The sequence below is a fragment of the Delphinus delphis genome, chromosome 20, assembly GCF_949987515.2.
Source record: "Delphinus delphis chromosome 20, mDelDel1.2, whole genome shotgun sequence".
Classification (NCBI taxonomy): Eukaryota; Metazoa; Chordata; class Mammalia; order Artiodactyla; family Delphinidae; genus Delphinus; species Delphinus delphis.
The window spans coordinates 2379273-2402781 of NC_082702.1; the positions used below are offsets into that span (position 1 = coordinate 2379273).

General features: G+C 48.4%; 1 protein-coding gene across 5 annotated transcripts in view; it reads left to right on the forward strand.

Annotated features, from left to right (window-relative positions):
• The first annotated feature begins 336 nt into the window (after nt 1–336).
• The window catches only part of ZNF71 (zinc finger protein 71), a 47707-nt gene continuing 24534 nt past the window's right edge, over nt 337–23509 (forward strand). Inside the window, exons 1-4 of one of the 5 annotated variants that reach the window (XR_009517667.1) lie at nt 3369–3974; nt 10160–10286; nt 17023–18487; nt 22322–22471. Coding sequence is in view for 3 of the 5 variants with exons in the window: in XM_060000074.1 (XP_059856057.1) it covers nt 3786–3974; nt 10160–10286; nt 17023–18458 (1752 nt within the window). In the remaining 2 variants the exon portion in view is untranslated. Of the gene's footprint in view, nt 346–3368; nt 3975–10159; nt 10287–17022; nt 19181–22321; nt 22472–23509 lie in introns of those variants that run through there. The other 4 variants (XR_009517668.1, XM_060000074.1, XM_060000076.1 and 1 more) reach the window with 4 other exon arrangements.

Here is a 23509-nt window from a genome sequence, read left to right on the forward strand (position 1 = left end):
ATCTCCTCTCTCCCTCCACTCTTCCTCCTCCCCCCTCCCATCCCCCAATACCAACCCCCCCCCCGCACCCCCATCCCCTGCGGCCGTGGTTCCGGTGCCGCGGGGGCCTCTGGGAGCTGGAGGGGCGCGGTCGGGTCTCGGGTAGGTTCGGGTCCGCTCGGCTCCATTCGGGTCCGCTCGGCTCAACTCGGGTCCGCTCGGCTCCATTCGGCTCCACGGGCGGGAAGGCCTGAGCGGAGGCGGAGGCGCGCGAGCTTCTGGGAAGTGTAGTCCGCCCGTCTGCGCAGGCGCAGTGCGGCCTGGAGGGCGTAGGGCGCCCGTCATTGTACAGAACGACCCGCGCTGGTGAGTCCGGCCACGGGCAGGACAGGGCAGGGCAGGGAGGGGCGAGGCGGGGGCGGGGGCGGGCTCGGGATGGGGGCATGCTGACTGAGGAGAGGGGTCGTCAGGTCACAGGCAACGGGCCTGAGGGCGGAGGGGAGGGTGTGCGGGCAGCAAGAAGGTATACGGACTGAGGGGAAAGTGTGAGGACTGAAGGGAGAGGGTGTGCGGGCCCACGCGAGGGGCGTGAGGGAGGAGGGGAGGGTGTGCGCGCCGGGAGAGGGCGTGTGAACTGAGGGGAAGGTGTGAGCACTGAAGGGAGAGGGTGTGCGGGCCCAGGCGAGGGGCGTGAGGGCTGAGGGGAGGGTGTGCGCGCCGGGACAGGGCGTGTGGACTGAGGGGAAGGTGGGCCCTGAAGGGAGAAAGTGTGAGGGCCCAGGTGAGGGGCGTGCCGGCTCAGAGAGAGGGCTGGGGAGAGGAGTGGAGGGAGGAGGCTGGTACTGACCTAATGTGATGCGATGGGGAAGGAGGCGAATCTGTGTGTGTGTGCATCAGTGTAAGTCGGGGGGGGGGGAGGGGGCGGGGGTGCGCACGCGCTCGTGCGCCTACCGGTCTTGGTCTCTGTGGATGTCTTCTATGTCTAGTCTTTGCCTTCCCTGTTGGGGTGAGGGCAGTGTATCTCTGGGTGACCGCCATGTCCACATCCTTGGTTGTGTGTGTGTCTGCCTTTATTTCTGCCCACGGTGTCTCTGTGTGAGGGTGTCATCCAGGTGTCCACCTGTGTCTCGTCTTTCACTTTGTAGCTGTGTCCCTGGGTGTGAGTGTGTCTGTGAGCATGGGGTGTGTCTCTCCCGAAGTCCGCCGCGTCAGTGTCTCTACCTTTCTGTGTGTGTGTGTTCACCTGTGTGTCTCTGTCTTTGGGCCTTTCTGGGTGTTTGTATGCGAGTGCATCTGGGTGCGACCCTCCTAAAAGCATGTGTGAAAGACTGAACGCTTGGACAGGCAGGCCTAACAGAGCTACCTCCCTTCTTGTCCTGCAGGTCTCCTGGCCTGGGGCCCCCAGATTCCCCAGCTCCTTCCTGCCCCTCAGAGCCTTGTCCGGCTCATAGAAGGCTCTGGAGTGTTGAGGGGGCAGGAAGTGTGTGGGTGACAGGATGTGGGGCTAAGGCTTCTTCTCTTGCCTTCCACAGGACCTTCTTAAAGGAGGGTCAGAGTCCCCTACCCACTCCTGAGTGGGGTTGATTTGTTCAGAGGATGTGTATTGGGCCCTCAAAGTGCTGTTCTGGGCACTTTGCTGGGACTTTCATTTATAAGCCTCCCAGTAACTCCAAGGTAGGGACCTCATCATCCCCATTTTATACATGGGGAAACCGAGGCTCAGAGACTTAAGTGAATGACCCAACTCTATACCCAGGCATCTGGGTTCCAGAGACCCCACACTTAACCACCAGACAAATGGGAAATCCTTTCTTCCTTTCGGCTCATCTGACACACAGTTGCAGGATTTTTTCCCCCATGGGAATCTTACCCTTAGAAACAATGGAAGGAAGGAAATGCCAGAAGACTCAAGGAAGGAGAGGAGGGAAGTAGCCACCAGCTTTGTAGCCACATAGATCTCAGGCCACATGGGTTCAACAGTCACCAGCCCAGAGCATGTCACTTCCAGGGCCTCTGTGCCTTCGTCGCCTTCATGGACTCCTTTTTTCATGAAAAGAAAATATATATATAGTTTGTGATTACATTGATATGAAGACAAATATAATCCAGGCTGGATTAGAGTCACTTTTTTTTTTTTAATGATCTTAAATTAAGACATTCTCGTGGGCCCCTACAGGTATCAGGGGCCTTGGGCTCGCTGTGCCTCCTGGGTAAGTCGGCTCTGGTCATGTCCACGTCCGGCCAAAGCCAGTGTTGTTGACGTCACAGTATAGGGATGGGAGTCAGATGGAGATTGCCAGTCCAGAAAGAATACTCTTTAAAAAATTAAATTCTGTTTAAGAAATTATGACATTACTATGAAGTCACTCACCCAGGGAAACAATCAAAGGAATATAAGAAAAAAAATTAATAACTCCCCCTTGTTTTTTTTGTGTTTGTTGGTTTGGTTGGATTCTAGGAACAGTGCTATAATAAACATCTTTCTTCCCTATATAACCTTTTACATGGAGTTTTTGTTGCTATGGGCAGAGTCCCGGGAACAAGGCTGCTGAGTTATGGGGTTTGTGTTTTGCCAGCTCACTCTCCACAAATGTCGAGTGACTCCCGTTCCTTCAGCTGTGTGTGGGAGGTCCATTTCTTTGCATCTTTGGCAGTGATAGAAGTTGGCTTATTCATTCACTCAGCTCTATGTTTGGGTACCTCTGGCTGTTATCCTAGATGCTGGAAACACAATCCAAAAATGATCATCTCTGCTCCCCAGGGGCTTGCATTCTTGTGAAGGGAAGACAGATGATGAACTTGAAAACCTTTTAAAGAGACAGTTGTCAACAATGATGTGGGCTATAAGAAGATGGCAGGGGTGGGCGTTGGTTGCTACTTGAGCTCAGGGCCCTGGGAGTGGGAGACTTCTCCATGGAGGTGACATTTGAGCTGACAGTGAGAAGGAGCCAGCCAGGGGAAGAGTATTTCTGGCAGAGGAAGCGGCAGATTCGAAGGCCACTGTACCTGCGGCCAAGTGTTTGAGAGGGGAGTGGAGTGGGAGCGGGAAGGCCCTCGGGGCAGACTATAAGGGCCATGTGGGCAGCGGTGAAGACTGGATGATTTCTAAGGCTGTGGGAAGCCACCGGAGAGTTTTAAGCTGGAGGATGTTTTTGCGGAGGGCTTGCTGCGGGCCGGGCACGCTGCTGTGGGGTTTGCAGACGTGAAGTGGTGGGGACACAAGCCCATACCTTTGTGATCCTTTGTGATCCTTTGTGATGTACAGCGGGGCTTCTTTTTTAAAATAACTTTATTGCTTTTTAATTTGAAATTTCACTGTTTAAAGTTTATAGGGACCAACATTTAATTTGACAGTATTCTTTTTTTATTGAAGTATAGTTGATATACAGTGTTGTGTTAATTTCTGCTGTACAGCGAAGCAATTTAGTTATATGTATTCTTTTTCATATTATTTTCTATTATGGTTTATTACAGGATGTTGAATATAGTTCCCTGTGCTATACAGGAGGACCTTGTTGTTTATCCATTCTATATATAATAGTTTGCATCTGCTAACCCCAAACTTCCAATCCTTCCCTCCCCCTTGGCAACCACAAGTCTGTTCTCTATGTCTGTGAGTCTGGTTCTGTTTCATAGATAAGCTCATTTGTGTCGTATTTTAGATTCCACTTATAAGTGAAACTATATGGTGAAATGGGGTCAGTGGAAATAGTGCCCACCTTGCAGGAGTGTTAGGAGGATTAAGTGAGAGGTGTTGGTCTAGTGCTTTGCAGGCGGTAAGCACCCTGAATGTTCGCTGTTAATGTATGTGCGTGTTCCTGTCTCCTGCCCCTCTGTGGGCATGTGTGTGTCTGTCCTGTGTGCATTGTGAGGTGGGCCTAGGCCTGGTCTCTCACCGTGCCTCCCTCTCTTTCCCCCCTGACCAGAGCCCGCCGTTCCCGGTCACCATGGGCAGTGGAGGGATGGCCGCCCAGCTGCTGACTGATGAGGCCCTGGTGAGTCATGTTGCCTCCCTCTCCTTTCCAGAGGGATGACCCTCTGACCCCCAGCCCCATGTCCCCACCTCCTGGGGGTTCTGTCTACCCTGAGGAAGGACAGCAGTGCTCAGGGGTGATGCTCCTGTCCACTCTGCCCCCTCCAGGCCCAGGAGCCTCTCTCTTGCCTGTCCCTGACATTGACTTTTGTCAACCAAGGAGGACAGGGCAGCTGGGGAGTGACTGGTTCTGCCCTGGGGGCCCTCAGGAGACACAGGAGGGCACCCGGAAAGTGGTGGTTTAATTGTGTACAAGACTCACTGGAACAAGGCCCACACATTTCAGACAGCAGTTACCTTGGGGGAGGGGAGGGCGCCCATGGGGAGGGCACACGGCTGGCATCCCCGGCTCTCACTGTAATGTGTTATGATGTTTTAACGGGTGGTACATATATAGTTGTGTATTGAATTTTTCTCTAAGCTTGCTTTTATGCCAGAAATATTTCATAATAATAAATATATAAATGTTCTTTATAGAAAATAGGGAAAATCCAGTAACCTGTAGGTAAGACAATAATAATTCACCCATAGTGCCTCTACCCAGAGATAATCATGTGGATTATTTGTGTATTCATTTATTGGCTTCCTCCTCTGATGATTATTTTTAAAAATTGACCCAGTATTGGCTCTGCCATTTTTATCTTGGAAGATTTTTTTTTCCATTCCACATTAATCATTAGGATTTCCCCAGCCTTTGAAAACTACAGACATCACTTGTTTTGGCTGCATAATCAGTGTATCTAAATGTCCATCTGGTATTGGTGAGTTTGACTTTTTAAAAAATCATTTTTCAATGCTGTAAATAATCTATTGTAAAAGTAAAAGAAAATTCCTGATAAATAAGGAAATGCCATGATCATTACAAAAAGCTTAGAAAATCCAGAAGAGCACAGTGAAGAGGATCAGAATGACCCTTGATCTCATCCTAGAAATAACCACCCTCGAATGTTGTGTGTCCTTCTCTCCCTGGATACATGTTTGTGGAAAAATAAGAATCACCCCAGCTGAGCAATTTTTATATCCTTTTTCATCGAAGATTTCATCCTGAGCATTTCTCTGCATTGTTAAAAACTCCTTGGTAACATCCATTTTAATGACTCCATAGAAATTTTATCTTGGGGCCATACCTGGCTTACTTAATGGTTCCCCTATTGTTTGATATTTATTTGTCCCTAGTTATTTATGGCTGTCGGGTATTTATTGTGCAAGTTGGATATAAATGATAAATGGATATGTGACAAATGGTATAAACTTTGAGCATGATAGGTGACAAATGGTGTCACAAAATCTTTTCCGAATAGCATTGTATGTATATTAGTGAGGTTTGATTTTTAGAAAATGTTTATTAGCCTTTTCTGCAGGGGGTTAAATGATCTATCTTGTGCTTTACCAGTCTCCAGGAATCTTAGTATTCTTGAAGATTTTAAAGAAGTGTGTGTGTATGGAAATATTTGTGGCAAATATACTTCCCAGCTTTACTTTTCGTTTCTTATTTTATATTTAAGTCCAAAAGCATTTCATATTTTTAAAATCGAGTCTGTCTCTCCTCCTCTGGTGTCTTCCATTTAAACTATAAAAGGGTTTCTCCATCCACAGGTCACACATCATCTGTTTTTCTTCCTTTTTTTCCATTTATCGTTTGGATGTTAACAGTGAACTTCTGAATCCACCTAGAATTTATTTTGATGTCTAAATGTGTCATTTCACTTACCTGTGAGTTTTGGTTTGTCATGCCTTTCTTTATTTAACACCTGTATTAAGATATGCCCCACATACCACAGAGTGTACAGCTCATTGGCTTACGGTATATTCAGAGTTGTGCAACCATCACCACAGTCAATTTTAGAACATTTTCATCATCCCAAATGGAAGTGTGTACCCAATGGCACTCACTCCCATTTCCTCTCTTGACCCCCAACTGCTGGCAACCACTCATTTACTTTTTGTCTCTGGATTTGCCTATCCTGGGCATTTCCTATAAATGAAATCATATGATATATGGTCTTTTGTGTCTGGATTCTTTTAGCATAATTTTTCTGAGATTCATCCATGTTTTAGCATGTGTCAGTGCTTCATTCCTTTTCATGACTGAATAATATTCCACTGTGTGGTTAGACCACATGTTATTTATCCATTCATTGGTTGATGGACATTTGGACTGTTTCCACTTTTTGGTTATTAGGAATGCTGCAGTTCAGACATTAGTTTGGACATGTGTTCTCAATTCTCTTGGGCGTATACTTAGGAGTGGAATTGCTGGGTCCTAATATAACTCTGTTTAACTGTCTAAGGAACTGTCGGACTATTTTCCAAAGCAACTCTGCACCATGATGTCTTCATTTTTAACTTGTCTGTGATTATCGTCTTGATTTCTTCTTTTTCCTACTTAATTTAGAAGGACTTGTTGATTATTTTTATTTTGGTATGGTTGGGATTTTTTATTTAAGTGCTTTCTTCTTAATTACATCTAGCACAAATATATTCTGATTTTCAAGAAATAGAGCCTATCTGATTTCAGCTCTTTGGAATTTGGGGAGGTTTTCCTTGTGGCGAATTGGTTTGTGCCATTAGACGGGAAACCAAAACAGATGAAGCACGAGAATGAGTGGCCTCAGACATGCACACACAAAGCACTCAGGTTCGGTGCATTTGGGGCTAAACCATACTTCTGGGGAAGTCTTCCCAACCCTCCAGAGGAGGGCGGCCCCTGCTGTCTGCCCTTCAGCATCCTTTGCTGTAAGGTGTCAGCTCTGACACTTCCAGGACTGTCCATTTTGTTTTTAGTGCACCCCTCCCAGCCCAGCCCCAGAGCAGTGCATGGAGCCTACTCAGTAAATATGTTATTTATTGAGTGAGTTCACTGATGTGGGGCATACTTAGAGAAGATTCTCTGAAGGAACTACAATATTTTTAAAAATTAAAATAAATAAAAAGATAGAGGGGGCAGCAGGAAACTTTTGGAGGTGATGGATAGCTTATGGCCTCGATTGTAATAATGTTTCATGGGTGCATACTTTCCAAACTTAATCAAGTTGTATTAATTAAATATGTACAGCTTTTATATGTCAATCATACCTCAATAAAGTGGCTTTTTTTGTGTGTGTGTGGTACGCAGGCCTCTCACCACTGCGGCCCCTCCCACTGTGGAGCACAGGCTCCGGACACGCAGGCCCAGCAGCCATGGCTCACAGGCCCAGCCACTCCGCAGCACGTGGGATCCTCCTGGACCGGGGCACGAACCCGTGCCCCCTGCATCCACGGGCGGACTCTCAACCACTGCGCCACCAGGGAAGCCCAAAGTGGCTTTTTTTTAAAAAAGGAATTATTAGCAGGACTGGCCAAAGGATGTATGGGCCAAAGAATCAAATAATAATATCATATAATAATAATAACTACTACTGGGGAACTAGATCCCACACACATGCCGCAACTAAGAGTCTTCATGCCACAACTAAAGATCCTGCATGCCTCAACTAAACATGCTGCAACGAAGATCCTGCATGCCATGACTAGGACCCAGCCTGGCCAAAATAAATAAATATTAAATAATAATAACTACTACTAATAATAAGTATATATATAAGATGCATATGTGAAATGTCAAAATCAATCAAATGTAATAGTTGACATTCATCGAGAACTTACTCCAGCCATACCAGACACTGTGCTGGAACCATATATGCATTACCGCATTCAACCCCCATGACAACTACTGAGGGGGACATTTTTATTATGAACAAATGAAGTTCAGAGAGGTTAAGGCACTTGCTCAAGGAAAAGACAGCCATTGAGGGTAGAGCTAGGATTTCATTGCAGGCTTCCAGGCTCCTGAGCCCACACTCTCAACCACTGCCTTGTACTGCTTCCTCATCAAACAGTAGTGACCCACGAGGCAGAGGAGGCCAGCATGAGCTCAAAGCCTCTGGGCGGGCACATGGGGACCATGATAGGACTGGCCAGGAGGTGAGGCCTCCTCTCAGGGAGGGTGAGCCAGGGTTCACGGTTCTCGTGTCGGGGGCTCAGAGCACTGGGGAGAGCCAAGGACCTGTGGATGTGGGTGGCAGTAATAGTAGCTGATGGTAATTAAGCACCTACTGTATGCTGTACACTGTTCTGAGTGTCAAACATGGATTAACTCATTTAATCCTCACACCATCCTTACTGACCCATTTATTCATTCAAGAACTATTCATTGAGTGCCTACTATATGCCAGGCATTGTACTAAACACTGGGGAAATAGTAGAGAGCAAGACGGATATATTGGTTTGCTAGGGTTGCCATAACAAAGTACCACAGACAGGCTTAAACAACAGAAATATATTTTCTCACAGTTCTGGAGGCTGGAAGTCAAAAATCAAGGTGTTGGCTGGGCCAACACCTTGATTTTTTTTTCCCAAGTAATACATTTTTTAATAAAAATTAACTACAGGGCTTCCCTGGTGGCGCAGTGGTTGAGAGTCCGCCTGCCGATGCAGGGGACACAGGTTCGTGCCCCGGTCCGGGAAGATCCCACATGCCGCGGAGCGGCTGGGCCCGTGAGCCATGGCCTCTGAGCCTGCGCGTCCGGAGCCTGTGCTCCGCGACGGGAGAGGCCACAGCAGTGAGAGACCCGCGTACCGCAAAAAAAAAAAAAAAAAAAAAAAAAAATTAACTACAGAACAAAAACTCAAAGTTTCCAGAATCCACCTAAATCACCAACGTGGTTAGGAAAACATTAAAACCTGCCCACGTCCCTGTAAATGACAAATCTAAATAAAAAGTAAACATACATGATTTCCAGGAATTTTCCTTTGAGCACTTTAAATAATAATGATGAAAACAACTTCTGCAAATACATTGTTTAGAGTAGGGGGTCAAAACAAATATGTGGAAAACCACCCTTCCTTCTGAACGGTCTAGAGAAGAATCAATTTCAGGCCTCTCTCTCAGCTCCCAGTAGTTCTTGGCTTGTTTTCACATGGTATTTTCCATGTGTGCATGTCTCTGTGTTCAGATTTCCTCTATTTATAAGGACACCAGTCATATTGGATTAGGGCCCACCTACTCCAGTATGACCTCATCTTAACCAGTGGCCCTATTTCCAAATAAGGTCCCATTCTGAGGTGCTGGGAGTAGGACTTCAACAGATGGATTTGGAGGAGAGGAAGCATAATTCAACCTGTAACAAATCCTTAGAATAATACCTGGTACATAGCAACTGCCTATGAAGTGATAGGTGTTGTGACCTACAATTGACAACATCATTGTCATCACCATCACCACCATCATCACCACAGCCATTGTCACTAGCATCACCATCACCACCATCACCATCATCACCACCATCACCACCATCACCACCACCACCACCACCACCACCACCATCACCATCACCATCATCATCTCTCCCTGCTAAGCCACATTCATTTCATCCCCAGGGCTTACAGCATCAGCTGGAAAGTCTCTTATGCTTCCACCACATGAACTTCTCACGATTCCTCAATGGTCTAATCTGCCTTTTAAGCCTCATGTCTTGACCCAAGCTCTTCCTCCCTCCGGAATCTCCCCCCAAGGACCTGACCACTGATCCTTCCCCCAGCCTAAACTCAGTGTCACCTTTCTGAAGTCTTCCCGGACGCCCCCTAAAGCTGCTGTTGCTCAGGCGCCTGGAGAATTTTGTTCATACCTTCATGACAGTATTGACCAGATTGTGGGTCAGTTACAGGTGTTTTCGTCTGCCCCTCCTTTGAGGAACTAGTTCTTAAACCTTCTGTGTCTGTATCCCGCACCTTGCTTAGTGCCTGCAGCTTTGTAGGGGCTCAGGAATCTTTGGTGAACTACTGGGTTCCATCTAGGTTTCTGCCTTTGTTGGGCTTCTAATGAATGTGTTGATTCACTGGGTTATGATCATTTTGCCTTTGATTCCTTCTCTGTCTCTCAAATCTGTGACTTTCTGCTCTAAACAGCCTCATATTTGTTTTATTTCTCTGTCAGAGGACCATCCCCAAATAATGAGGCACCAAGATAACTGAGTGGCTGGTCCTTGTTGAAATCACTTCAGATACATCCTGTGTGCCTTCCCGAAATCCTCTTGGCTTTTCTGGCCATTCTTCCAGACCTCTGTAAGGAGGGCCCTGCGGTGAGTGGTTGTGGGTTTCCTCTTACAGGAGTCAGTGACGTTCAGGGATGTGACTGTGGACTTCACCCAGGAGGAGTGGCAGCAGCTGGAACCTTCCCAGAAGGACCTGTACAGAGATGTGATGCTAGAGAACCTCCAGAACCTGGTCTCACTGGGTAAGGGGCAGCTTCGCTGAGTAACTTACCATCAGCCTGTCACGTGAGGACTACAGAGAGATAAGAAAAAAGATTGACAGATTTGACTATGTAGAAAGTTTAAATCACTGACAAATTTGACTACATAGAAAGTTTAAATCACTCAAAGCTAAAAATAAAGTTGACAGATGATGCAATGGGGAATAATATTTACCACATGGATAACAGTCAAAGGATTATAATTATGTAAAAACCTCCTAGGAATAAATAAGAAAAAGACTGAATGATGGCCAGACTTATAGATGGAAGTTCATAAATGTGGAAATACATGGAATCACGCTTTATAAAAGATTTTTAAATCTTACTAATAGTCAAAGAAATACAAACTGAGTCAAGGAAATACAGTTTTTGCTCATGAGGTACACAGAAATGAAAAAGAATAATAGCCTGCATTATGAAGGTATCGGGAAAGGGACTCTGTCCTTTTGGGAGTATAATGTTGGGACAACTCTTTTGGAGGACAGTTTGGCATTATCAGTCAAATTTTGAACAATTCCATTTTTAGGGATCTACCCTTTAGAAATCTTTCTATATGTGTACAAAGTTTTCCTTAGGAAGAAAAATAGAAATGACCTAAATGCCCACATGTACAAGACTGACTAACATATCAAGGTGTAGCCATATGATGGAAACCATGCTTTTCAAAGATGAGCACTCTTTGTAGGCACTGACATGGAATGATGTCCCTTGATGTGTTGTTGAAACACTAACTTTCAGAGCTAGAGTATGGTCCCATTTCTTCAACAGCTTTTGTGGAAGTATAATTGACCTATAATTAACTGCACATATTTAAAGAATAATTCAGTGTATTTCAACATCTGTACACATCCAGGAAACCATCACCATGATCCAGATAATGAACATATCCATTACCCCGAAGAGTTTCTCATGCCCCTGGGTAATATCTCCCTTCCCTCCCCATACCCACCCTCCATCCCCAGGCAACCACTGGTCTGCCTTATGTCACTGTGGTTTAATTTGCATATTCTAGAATTTTATATACATGGAATCATACAGCATGTAGTCTCTTTTTGGTCTGACTTCTTTCACTTGGCATGATGATTTTGAGGTTCACCCATGTTGTTGTATGTATCAATAGTTCACATCTTTTTATTGCTGAATACCATTCTGCCTATGGATAGACCACAATTTGTTTATCCATTCACTTGTTGATGAACATTTGGGTTGTTTCCAATTCTGGACTATTACAAATAAAGCTGCTGTGAACGTGCGTGTACAAGTTTTTCTGTAGGCATATGCTTTCCTTTCTCTTGAGTAAACACCGGTGAGTAGAATGGTTGGCTCAGATATGAGATGTATATCTAACTTTTAAAGAAACTCCAAACTTTTTTCCAAAGCAGTTGTAACATTTGACATTTCCACCAGCAGTGAGTGGGAGTTTCAGCTGCTCCATGTGCTTGCCAAATCTCAGTATGCTCAATCTTTTTCATTTCAGCCTTTCTCGTTGGTGTGTAGTCTTATCATATCGTAGTTTTCATTTGATATTGAGAATCTTTCCATGTGCTTATTTGCCACATGTATATTCTCTTCAGTGAAATATCTGTTCAAGTCTTTTGCCTGTTTTATTTAGTTGGGTTGTTCGTTTCCTTATTACTGAGTTTTGAGAGTTCTTTATATGTTTATTATTATTGTTGACATAAGTCCTTTATCGGGTAGATGCTTTGCAAATATTTTGTCCCATTCTGTGGGTAGACTTTTCTCTTTTTTGATGGCATCATTTGAAACACAAACATTTTTAATTTTGATGTGTTCAATTTATTTATTTTGTTGTTGTTGCTTGCGCTTTTGGTATCGTATCTCAGAAACCATTGACCAACCAAGGCCATGAAAATTTACTCCTGTGTTTTCTTCTAAGAGTTTAACAGTTGTAGCTCTTCATGTACATCTTTGGTTCACTTTGAGTTAATTTTTGTGAATGATGTTAAAAGGGTCTAATGTCACTCCTTTGAATGTGGCTATCCAGGTTCCCCAGCATCATTTGTTTGAAGAGAAGTTTTTAATTTGAAGTCCAATTGATAAATTATTTTCCTTAGGGATCATGCTTTTGGTGTCAGATTTTAGAAATCTTTGCCTATCTCAAAGCCACAAAGGTTTTCTTCTGTATGTTGTATAGTTTTAGGTTTCATATTTTGTTCTATGATCCCCTTAGAGTTAATTTTTCTAATGATGCAAAATGTTAATTCAAGTTCACTTTTTTTTTGTCAAATAGATGTCCTGTTGTTCCGCCATGTGTTGAAAAGACTGAATATTTCCACTGAAAAATTTCCACTGAATTTTCTCCACTGAATTGCCTTTGCACTTTTGTCAAAAATCAGCTGTTCATGTATGTGTGGGTCTAATTCTGGACTCTGTTCTGTTTCATCCATCTATTTGTCTGTCTTGACACCAATACCACATCATTTGACCTGCTTTCATTTTTGCCTTTGTGGCTTGTGTTCAGTCTAGGACGACTTAATCTCCACAAGACCCTTCTGAGTGTTCTGCCCAACGCCCCATGAATTATATGGTGCGAGTTACATGGCTGGTGTGAGGAGGCACTGTTCCCAGCCCTGCGTCGGCTCTGGGTACTGTTTTCAATTCCTTTCGGGTGGTTTTCTCCAGCCTTGGGTAGTTTCTGTATCTGAGTGTTCTGATCAGTAACCCAAGTCCTGGAGGGAGGACCTTGCCTGTCTCCAGAGCCCACTCTCCACACTTTGCTGTCCAGTACTCTGTTCTGTGAACTCCACCTGCCTCCGTCTCTCAATTCCATCTCCTCAACTCAGGGAGTCTGTGGGGCTTCACCTCAGTTTCCCCTCCTGTGCTGTGGCCTGCGAACTTTCCTGCGAGTAAGTTGGGTGGTCGTAGGGCCTGCCTCTGTTGAGTCCTATGTCTCAGGAATCACTGCACTTTGTTGACTCATGTCCAGTGTCTTGAAAACCTTTGCTTTATATATTTTGTCCTCTCTTCCTCCCATTGCTTTAGGCTGTAGGCTGGAGGGAAATCTTATCTTTGTTACTCTATCTTGGCCACATTTCAGAAAAACAACAACAACAGTGTGTGTTCATATGTGTGTGTGCATACAGGGTGTGTTGTGTGTATTTTTTTAAAGTATGCACTGGGAGAAAATTCTAAAAATATACATCAAACTGTTAGATGGTGAGATTGCAAGAGACTTCCATTTTATGTTATTTTTTGATGTTTGATGTTTTAATAACAAGTGTGAATTACTTTGTGATCAGAAGCAATGTGGAAATACATAATATGGGAAAAGAAACTATAAAGGACAAGAAATCTAGTACCATGAAAAAAAATCCACATTTAGACCAAAAGGGATGAATAACATTTTGGATGTTTGTAGCTTGTTGCCGAAATGGCCTCTGCAGACGTTGTCCTGTTAACATTTCCCTTGACCGTGGGCAAGAAGGCCCATGTCCACACACTGTCACCAGCCACACATCATCAAATGCTTTGCTCCTTGCTGATCTGATTGGTGAAAAGCCATATGGCAGGGTCCTTTTAGTTTGGCTGACGTTGAGCTGTGTTTGCCTACCTTTTCACGAGTAAGAGCTGATGTTTGCTTTTTTGCAAATCATCTCTCCTGAAGGGTGTTTGTGTTTTTTTTTTTAATTGAAGTAGAGTTGATTTACAATAGTGTGTTAGTTTCAGGTGAACAGCAAAGTGATTCAGTTATATACACGTATGTATTTTTAGATTATTTTCTATTATAGGTTATTACAAGGTATTGAATGTAGCTTTCTGTGCTATATATCCTTGTTGCTTATCTAGCTTATGTATAGTAGTGTGTATCTGTTAATCCCAATCTCCTAATTTATCCCTCCCCCCCTTTCTCCTTTGGTAACCATATGTTTGTTTTCTGTGTCTGTCTGTTTTATACAGATTCATTCGTATTATTTTTTAGATTCCATATATAAGTGATTTCATATAATATTTGTCTTTCTCTGTCTTACTTCACTAAATATGATATTCTCTAGGTCCATCCATGTTGCCACATCTCCTGAAGGGTTTTAATCCCTGAAAGGGAGGCCGCCCCCTTTTAACTGCCCCTTAACTCTGGGATTTTGCTGGCATGCTCCCTCCAGCTCTCATATTTATTCCAGAAGACTTTCAACTCTATTCACAACCGAGACTCCGCTGCCTCCCATCTCTGCAGGCTCAGGCCAGTGTATGTCCCCAGCACGTCTCAGACCCCATGCACCCCAAACCAAACCCACCATCAGCCTGCCTTTCCTCCTCCTACTGAGAAGTCACCCCCACCCCTGTCACGGGGCCTTCATGCCCCATGCCTCCATCTGCCCTAACATCTGGGTGTCACGCCACACCCCAGGGTCACTAAGCCAGGATCACTGTCAGGTATTTCTCAAATCCTTTGCTCTGGCATGGGAAAGCATAAGAACACAGCAAAACAGTGACTGACCAGGGCCCGTGGCTCTGTGGTCATAGGCTTCAATCTCAGCTCTGCCTCTAGTATGCTGTGTGACCTTGAGTAAGTGACTTAATTCTCAGAGCTTGTTTCCTTGTCTGTAAAATGGGTATAATCTCAAACATAACTACATGGTCGTGGGGACCACACGGAATGATCTGTGCCGATTGCTCAGCCCCGTGCTGGGCACATTGCAAGTGTGCAGTGCATGTTTACCTGCTACCTTCTGTGTGCCAGGTACTGTAACTAACCAGGCACAGGCCAGGGTCTTGCCCTCCTGGAGCTCAACTTTCCACTGCAGGGCAGGGGCTGGTAGTAAACAGATCAAGGGACAAAGACAAGTTGCCACGGGCCATAACGAACGATCACTAGGAAGCAGGCAAGAGGATAGCAAGAGAGATCTTCCTTTCCACCGTAGGATGGAGGATAAATGCTAACTGAGGCCTGAGGATGAGCACGCAAGGAGTATCAAGGAGCCGGCAGGTGCAAAGGCCCAAGGCAGGAAGAGCTCAGCACAGACAAGGGGGTAAAAAGGGAGCCGCAGGGCAAGTGTGCCTGAAGAAAAGGAAGGTGCGTTAGTCTGGCATGGTCGGCAGGATCCAGGCTGGCTCTGTCTGCCCAAGGGCCCAGGAGGGAAGGTCTTGGCCTTGATTCTCAGTGCACTGGGGAGATGCTGGAGGGCTTGGCCTGCCTGAGAAGATCGCTACCACTGAGTGGACAGCGCCTTGTAGAGGGCAGAGGGTGTAGGCAGGAAACCTGCGGTGCCTGACTCGATGGTTGGCTGTGTTGGTGGAGAGATTTGGTCTGGCTCAAGCTGCTTTGCCCATCCAGTGGCACTCAACACCCTGGATGATGCGAGGGAAGGGACGAATCAAAAATGACTGCTAAATCTTTATTTTTAAAACACTTTTTAAAATTATGGTAAAATACATATAACACAAAATTTACCATTTTAGCCCTTTTTTACATGTACAGTTCAGTGGTATTGAGTACATTCATATTGTTGTGCAACCGTCACCACCATCCATCTCCAGGGGCCTTTTCATCTTCCCCAACCTGGTCCCCAGTAAACACTCCCCGTTCCCTCCTCCCCCAGCCCCTGGGACCCACCGTCTACTTTCTGTCTCTATAAATTTGACTCCTCTGGGGACCTCATATGAGTGTCCTTCTGTGTCTGACTATGTTGCTACCTCTCTTTGATGAGCCTTTCTTTCTTTTTTTTATCATTTGGGGTGGGGGTGAGGGTTCCAAAATCACAAGTTTCCTGTTAAACGGGTTTGCCATACCCAAGAGGGACACAGGAGGCTTCTGAATAGTCCTCAGCAGAACTCAGCAGGTCTGGGTGGGGGGCATACATTTGGGAGGCATCACTATATAGAAGTCCAGACTCCCTTAGCGGGGCCATGAAGGCATGACATAACTTAGGGGAGGGGAGGTCTCAAACTCAAGTGTTGGTGGGGCCAGGTGGGGGTTAAATGAGGGGTCGGGGAACAGCTGCTGCTCCACTCCTGCTTTTTATCGCCTCATAGGAATAAAGGCTTTGTGTGGTCATATCGTCACACTTTTCGTGACATTTTTGTGTAAGATCTCACAACTTTTAAATGTTGGGAATGAAGCCATTAGGTCCATGATACAGAGTCCGGACCTCAGACAGGAAACAGAAATGAACAGGATACACGTGGGAGGGGATTGGAGACTTCTCTTGGTGACCAGGAAGGGATGGATGTGCAAAGAGGAGAGGTCTGGAGCCAGCCCCACGGGGATACCTGCGCTCCACGACTGGGCAGTGGAGGAGGGGAGTGAGGCCTACGGGGCTGGGGAGGGCGGGATGGAGCTGGGCCGGGGCCGGAAAGACGGGGTAACCTGCACGCGCCATAAACGTCAGCTGTATTTGTATCATTTCTAATACAAAATCGATGCTCTGCGAAGCATGACTGGTTGGGGATATTCAGGATGGACCCTGGAAGGGAGGAATCCATTGCAGAAACTCCTCACTCAGGTTTGCGAGAGCCTTTCTGACCCGCCCCCTCTCAGCCCAACTTGTGTGTCTCCTCCGAGCTCCGAAAGGGACATTTCTAGTTCTCCGCTCACCTCCTAGGTTGGTTCTGCCTTCTGAAACCACGTGTGTCGTCAGCGCATTGCTTTGCTCTTAGCTTCTCCATCCGTGCCCTGTCGCTTACCCACTCCCGCTTGGGAAATTACTTCCACCCAGCATTAACCGCGTACATTTCTTCTCCTCTCCTCCTCCCCCGCCAGACTTGGAAATGAGACCTGAAATGAAAGAACCGGACCTGAAGGAAGAGATTTCGGAAGACAGACCATCCGGGGCCTGGGGTTCAGCCGTGGACGGAGCGCGGACGCAGGGTGACAGGGTGGAATCGCGGCGGGGAAGCGCTAGGACCTGCCCGGGGCGGCTGGAAATCTCCCGGGAGTCGGACCCCGAATGTCGTGAATTGCTGACGTTCGTTAACCAGAGCCCCACCCCGGCGCCACCCAGGTCGGGGGGTTCGCGGGAAGCAGGGATCCACCCGTTTGCCATGCGGGGCAAGAACCTCGCAGGTAACTCGGACCTTGGTAAACCCTCCAGACCGGACGTGGAGAAGAAATCCTACGACTGTAGCGAGTGTGGCAAGGCTTTTGGCCGCAGCTCGTCGCTGGTGAAACACCAGCGCATCCACACCGGGGAGAAGCCCTTCCAGTGCGACGTGTGTGGGAAGCACTTTCTGGAACGGTCGTCGCTGACCATCCACCAGCGGGTCCACACGGGCGAGAAGCCGTACGCGTGCGGGGACTGCGGCCGCGCCTTCAGCCAGAGCATGAACCTCATCGTGCACCAGCGCACGCACACCGGCGAGAAGCCGTACGCGTGCGGCGTGTGCGGGAAAGCCTTCCGGAAGACCTCCTCCCTCGCCCAGCACGAGCGGGTCCACACGGGCGAGAAGCCGTACGCGTGCGGAGAGTGCGGCAAGGCCTTCCGCCAGAACATGCACCTGATCGTGCACCAGCGCACGCACACGGGCGAGAAGCCGTACGTGTGCGGCGAGTGCGGGCGCGCCTTCAGCCAGAACATGCACCTGACGGAGCACCAGCGCACGCACACGGGCGAGAAGCCGTACGCGTGCGGGGACTGCGGCCGCGCCTTCAACAAGAGCTCGTCGCTGACGCTGCACCGGCGCAACCACACGGGCGAGAAGCCGTACGCGTGCGGCGAGTGCGGCAAGGCCTTCAGCCAGAGCGCCTACCTGATCCAGCACCAGAGGCTGCACATCGGGGTGAAGCCTTTCGAGTGCGGCCAGTGCGGCAAGGCCTTTAGCAAGAACTCCGCGCTGACCCAGCACCAGCGCATCCACACCGGCGAGAAGCCGTACGCGTGCTACATCTGCAAGAAGCACTTCACGGGCCGCTCGTCCCTGGTGGTTCACCAGATGGGCCACACCGGCGAGAAGCCATACGCGTGCGGCGAGTGCGGGAAGGCCTTCAGCCAGAGCGCCTACCTCATCGAACACCAGCGCATCCACACGGGCGAGAAGCCGTACCGGTGCGCGCAGTGCGGCAAGGCCTTCATCAAGAACTCCTCGCTCACGGTTCACCAGAGGATCCACACCGGGGAGAAGCCCTACAGGTGCGGCGAGTGCGGGAAAACCTTCAGCCGGAACACCAACCTCACGCGGCACCTGAGGATCCACACCTAGGGTGCTTGGGGCGCCCCAGTCTACACCAGGTGGGCGGCGTCCTTAGCACGGGCCGTCGGCTCTCTGGGAGTTCTCAAGTGCTGGCCCAGGGTGGCGCAGCCCCGCGGCTCTTAGGAATTGTGGGGGTCTTGGTTCCCACGCGCTCCTTCCCGGCCGGGCGTCCACACCACCGAGCTGGAAGGCAAGTTCCTCCGTGCCCAGTGTACTTGGGAACGTTGCAAGGTTGGCTGTGGCTGGTAACTCGCGGGAGTTCCAGGAACGGAGCGCGTCAGGGTTCCAGACCAAGCGCTCAGTACATTTTAAGCGCTGAGATGGAGCCTCCGGTCGGTCTCCGTTACGATAGTAAAGTTGGGGAGAGGCGTGCAGGACTTGATAAGAGCGTGGGGACGTTTTTCCCCTTGTCACACACACCCTCGGTCTAGTCCAGACGTAGGTTGTCAGTGAGTTTCCTCTATGGGGAAGAGCTAGAGGGGGACCCTTCGTCGTCCTTCCATATCCCAGCCCCCCTGCAGTCTCCCTAAACCGTACTGGAAGCCTCCTCCCCCCAGGCTAATAAGCGGTAGAAGTTGGCAAGTTCGTGAGAGGAAAAAAAATGTTTTTCAGAGTTAGCAATAACAGTAACCGGTTTGGCTGCCAAAGTTTCTCATAGTGGTCTGTTAAATTTTTTTTTTAATAAAACTTTTCATGAAGGGAGACCAGTGTCATCTTAAACAGTCATCAGGTGAGAAAGATACAGGTAACAGGTGTGCTGTCAAAGTCGGTTTCAGTGCTTGTGGGAGAGGGCAGGGGAGCGAGTAACAACAGGCTTGATATTCAGGTTAAAATACTTAACCGGATTCAATAAGTTGCACATCTGAGTCTCTTTACATAGTTATCTTTTGCAGTTAAACTTGGAGTCTCCTAAGGCTGACCTGAAGCTTTGTGTACACATAGAGTTCCCCCAGTCTCCCCTCTCTGGGACCTTTTCCACCACCTTTTTATTTTAATGTTCTGTGCTACTGGTCGCAAATGTCCTGGCGTGTCTGAATGTCCCACACTTCCTGACGTCGGGGTGCACAAAGAATAATTCATTTTAAGCAACCACTTATATTAGTAAGCACACTTCGTGTTGTAGGTAGGAAAAACAGCCATGTAGAAACATGGACAGTTTTTGAATGTCAGGGTGCAGGCATCAGGGTGGGCTTGATCCAGACGCACGGCGCGTCAGAACCACAGCTCTGCCTCCCCGTGGTCTGCTGGCTCTCCCTTCACGCACTGGCCTCGTCCTCAGGCTGGCTTCCCTTGTGGTTTCATGGTGGTTTCCAGCAGCTCCTCTTGACACACTTCCTCAGTCTCGTGCAGATGGAGACAGACCTCTTCCAGTCATTGGCAAAAAAGCCCTACGCTTCATTCCGCTGGACTCACCAGGGGTTGATTGTTCTGACCAGAGAAATGCCATGTGCTGATTGGCTTAGATATGGGTCTCGCCCTCATCCTTGAAATAGTAGCTGTGGAAGGGGAATGAATGGGAGTGACTGCCCAGATAGGCCTGAAACCACTGTCCACCCTTGACGTGGGCGTGGGGTCCATTCTACCCAGGTCACAGTCGGGCAGAAGTGGGATGACACGGAGAAGCCGGTCCCAGCGTCATCGGATGGCCTCTCTGGTTTTTGTTGTGACAGTGAGGTCCTGCTGCGTGTGACATTTTCTTTGGGGAAACTTCTCATTGCCTCGGTCACCACGAGAGCCCCCGGTCCTGGCTGTCCTCTGTGCTCTCTTGACCACGGGATGGGGGCAGGGCCCAGAGAGACTGAGAGGCTCCGGGTCACATCTGTTTGCACCAGCTTTCTTCGCCATGCCCCCATTCCCGTCGGCAAGAACAGATGTCATGTGATCAGGTTTCCTGCTTGGGGGGGGCGGGGCAGGGGTGGCCGGGTGAGTGACTGTGACGCACAGGGCAAGTGTGAGCCTTGGATGGATCGAAGGTGAGCCCCAGCTGTGAGCGAGTGAGTTCCTTCTAACCCTCTGTGCTTCGGTTCCCTCTGCTTTAAAAAGGGGGTTGTGGGCATCTCCGAAGTCGATTGATAGGATAGTCAGGGGCAGGCTAAGCTGCAGGTCCTGGCAACACAGAGCCTCAGACAACAGAGCCCCCAGCCTCTCTGCCTCTCTCCTGCTCCCTCGCTTCTCTCTCAGTCTCAGACCAAAAATTCCACCCAGTCGCACTCCTTGTGGTCACTTAGGACCTACATCCCGTCCACCCCTGAGGACACAGGGCTGGTCAGAGCTGGCTGCCAGCCACCATGAGCGTTCCAGCGGCAGGTCAGGGGAGGCAGCCTGGGGGAGGTAAGTCTGACCAATACCTTAGCACCGGACCGGAAGTGGCCCAGTGTCTCCCACTGTCTACCACGCCTTTGACAGCTGCCTCCCCTCAGACCTACATGGAGGCTGGGAGGTGTCGTCCAGGGGTGTTTCCAGGACGAAGTGGAGACAACCATCCCTCAGGCTGCACCCTGAGGACCTGTCCAGGCAGATCGTTTAGTCAGGCAGGGGCATGAGACATGGTCTTTCAATAAAACGAGCACATGGAGCTTGGCAACCTTCTAGGCCCCCCAGTAGGAGCTAAGAGTAGGGGTCTCTGACGGTTTGGCCTAGCAGCCATGTCGCCACCCTCCTCCTGTGCTTCCCTCCCATCACCTCCTACTCATGAGATGGGACACTCAGCCTCTCCCTGCTAGACCTTTCCACACCTGGCCCAGTCCTCTCATCAAATGGGAAAGGACGGGGAGGAGGGGTGTGGGAGCACCCTCTTCTCTCAGCGCCAACTGGTCCCTGGTAGGTCAGGACGGGATGCAGGTAACTGAGACCTTGGACAGAGACAAGCCCTGGAGAGTTATCAGAGGCCCGTGGTCACTGTCCAGTATTATTGACTGAGGGCCTGGACACAGATCCAGAAGCTGGTGATGGCCAGGAATCTCCTGGAAGTTTTGGAATTTCAGGAGAGGTGCAAACCATCCTCTCTCAAATCACGGATTTATGACCCCCTGACATACTGGATGGGATTCTTGTGAACATAAAGTGCTTTGAGTCAAGCAGGCTTATTGTCTAATGTATGCCTCATCCACACCTTAATAATATCTTATTATTTTACTATTGATAATAGTGCTCTATTGTTATCATTAATTAATAGTAAATAATAAATACAGTGCTCTATTATCAACAGTCAAATAAAATATTAATAAGCACTATCTAGAATGCTATTATTATCCTGGTTTTTCAGCTGAGGAAACTGAGGCTCAGAGTACTAATGCTTTGCTCAAGATCTTGGAGCTGAAAGCTTTTATGTGCAATGTTTCTGTTTCCTAAACAGCACCAAATTCCCATATTTAAGAAATGCTACTTGGGCCAGGCCCAAGCAGGCCACACCAACGACATCTGGGGCAAGAAACAGATTGGACCCCTGGTCTGCAGCCCCTGCAGAGTGGAGGAGTGATCAAGTGGGCTCTGGGGTCAGGGGATCCTGGGCTCAACCACTGGTACTGCCACTTACCCAGTGGTCAACCTGAGCTTGCTCGGTGCCTCCTTGTCTGTTCAATGGAGGTGATGCCTGACCTCCCACACAGGGTGGAGGTGATGGTGAGGTCACAGAGCTGGGTCAGCATGGACGAAATGCAGCAACAAACCCCAAAGACCTGGGGCCTAATTCCTTGCAGCCGATCGTAGGAGGATCTCCACAGGGTGACTCGGGGGTCCAAACTCCCTCTACCACCTTCAGCTCACCACTTCTGGAAACACTCTGGGGTCGGCATCCGGGGGGTGGATGGGGGAAGGGCAGGTGGCAAAGGCCCAACCTTTTCTGGACACATCCCTCTCCTCACCTTCCACAGGGAGGAGTGGTCCATGCCCCTTCCTGGATGCAAGTGGGAAATGCGGTCTCTGGCAGGACAGCTGCGTCCCAGGACTAACTCTGCACCAGGAAGGAAGGAAAGTGAGGAGTGTGGGGGGTTGCTGTCTCCCCCTGCCACCCAAAATGCAAGGTGGGTGCTCATGCTTTCCAGTAACATGTAGACAGCAGCTACAGTTGCAAAAGGCTGTTTCTAGCCATTTAAGGATGTTATAGATTGCACCTGTTCTCCCCAAATTCATATATTGAAATCCTAACACCCAGTAACTTCAAAATGTGACTGCATTTGGATATAGGGCCTTTAAAGGGATAATTAGGGTTCTGTGAGGTCATATGAGTGGGCCCTAATCCAATGACTGGTGTCCTAAGAAGAGAGAGAGAGATGCCAGGCCGCACACGGGCAGAGGGACAGCCATGTGAAGAGGCCACAGGAGGGCCGCCATCTGCAAGCCAAGGAGAGAGGGCTTAGGAGAAATCAACCCTGCTCACACCCTGATCCCGGACGGTGAGAAAATAGATTTCTGCCATTCAAGCCCACTGCACTGTCTGTGGTCTTTTGCCATGGCAGCCAGAGCAAACGAATACAGTGAGTGAGCTACAACAAGCTCCCACTGGACAAACCTTTCTGGCAGAGACGCCAGATCCTGCAGTGAATAAGCAGCCATTTAACAGAGAATCACGTTTATTCCCGGAAAAGTGCCAAGTACGCAGGTGATGTTCAGCACCAAGGACAGCAGCTGGTCTGAGCCACAGTAAGGGCTTCCCTGGTGGCTCAGTGGTTAAGAATCCGCCTGCCAATGCAGGGGACACAGGTTCGAGCCCTGGTCCGGGAAGATCCCACATGCCGCAGAGCAACTAAGCCCATGCGGCACAACTACTGAGCCTACACTCTAGAGCCCGCGAGCCACAACCATTGAGCCCACGTGCCACAACTACTGAAGCCTGCACGCCTAGAGCCTGTGCTCTGCAACAAGAAAAGCCACAATAAGAAGCCCGTGCACCACAACGAAGAGTAGCCACCCCTTGCTGCAACTAGAGAGAGCCCACGTGCAGCAACAAAGACCCAATGCAGCCAAAAATAAATAAATAAATATATATTTTAAAAGGCCTAGAGGGAAATGAAAGAACGGAGCCAGCCAGTCTCCTCCACTTAGTCCCAGGAGCCCACCTG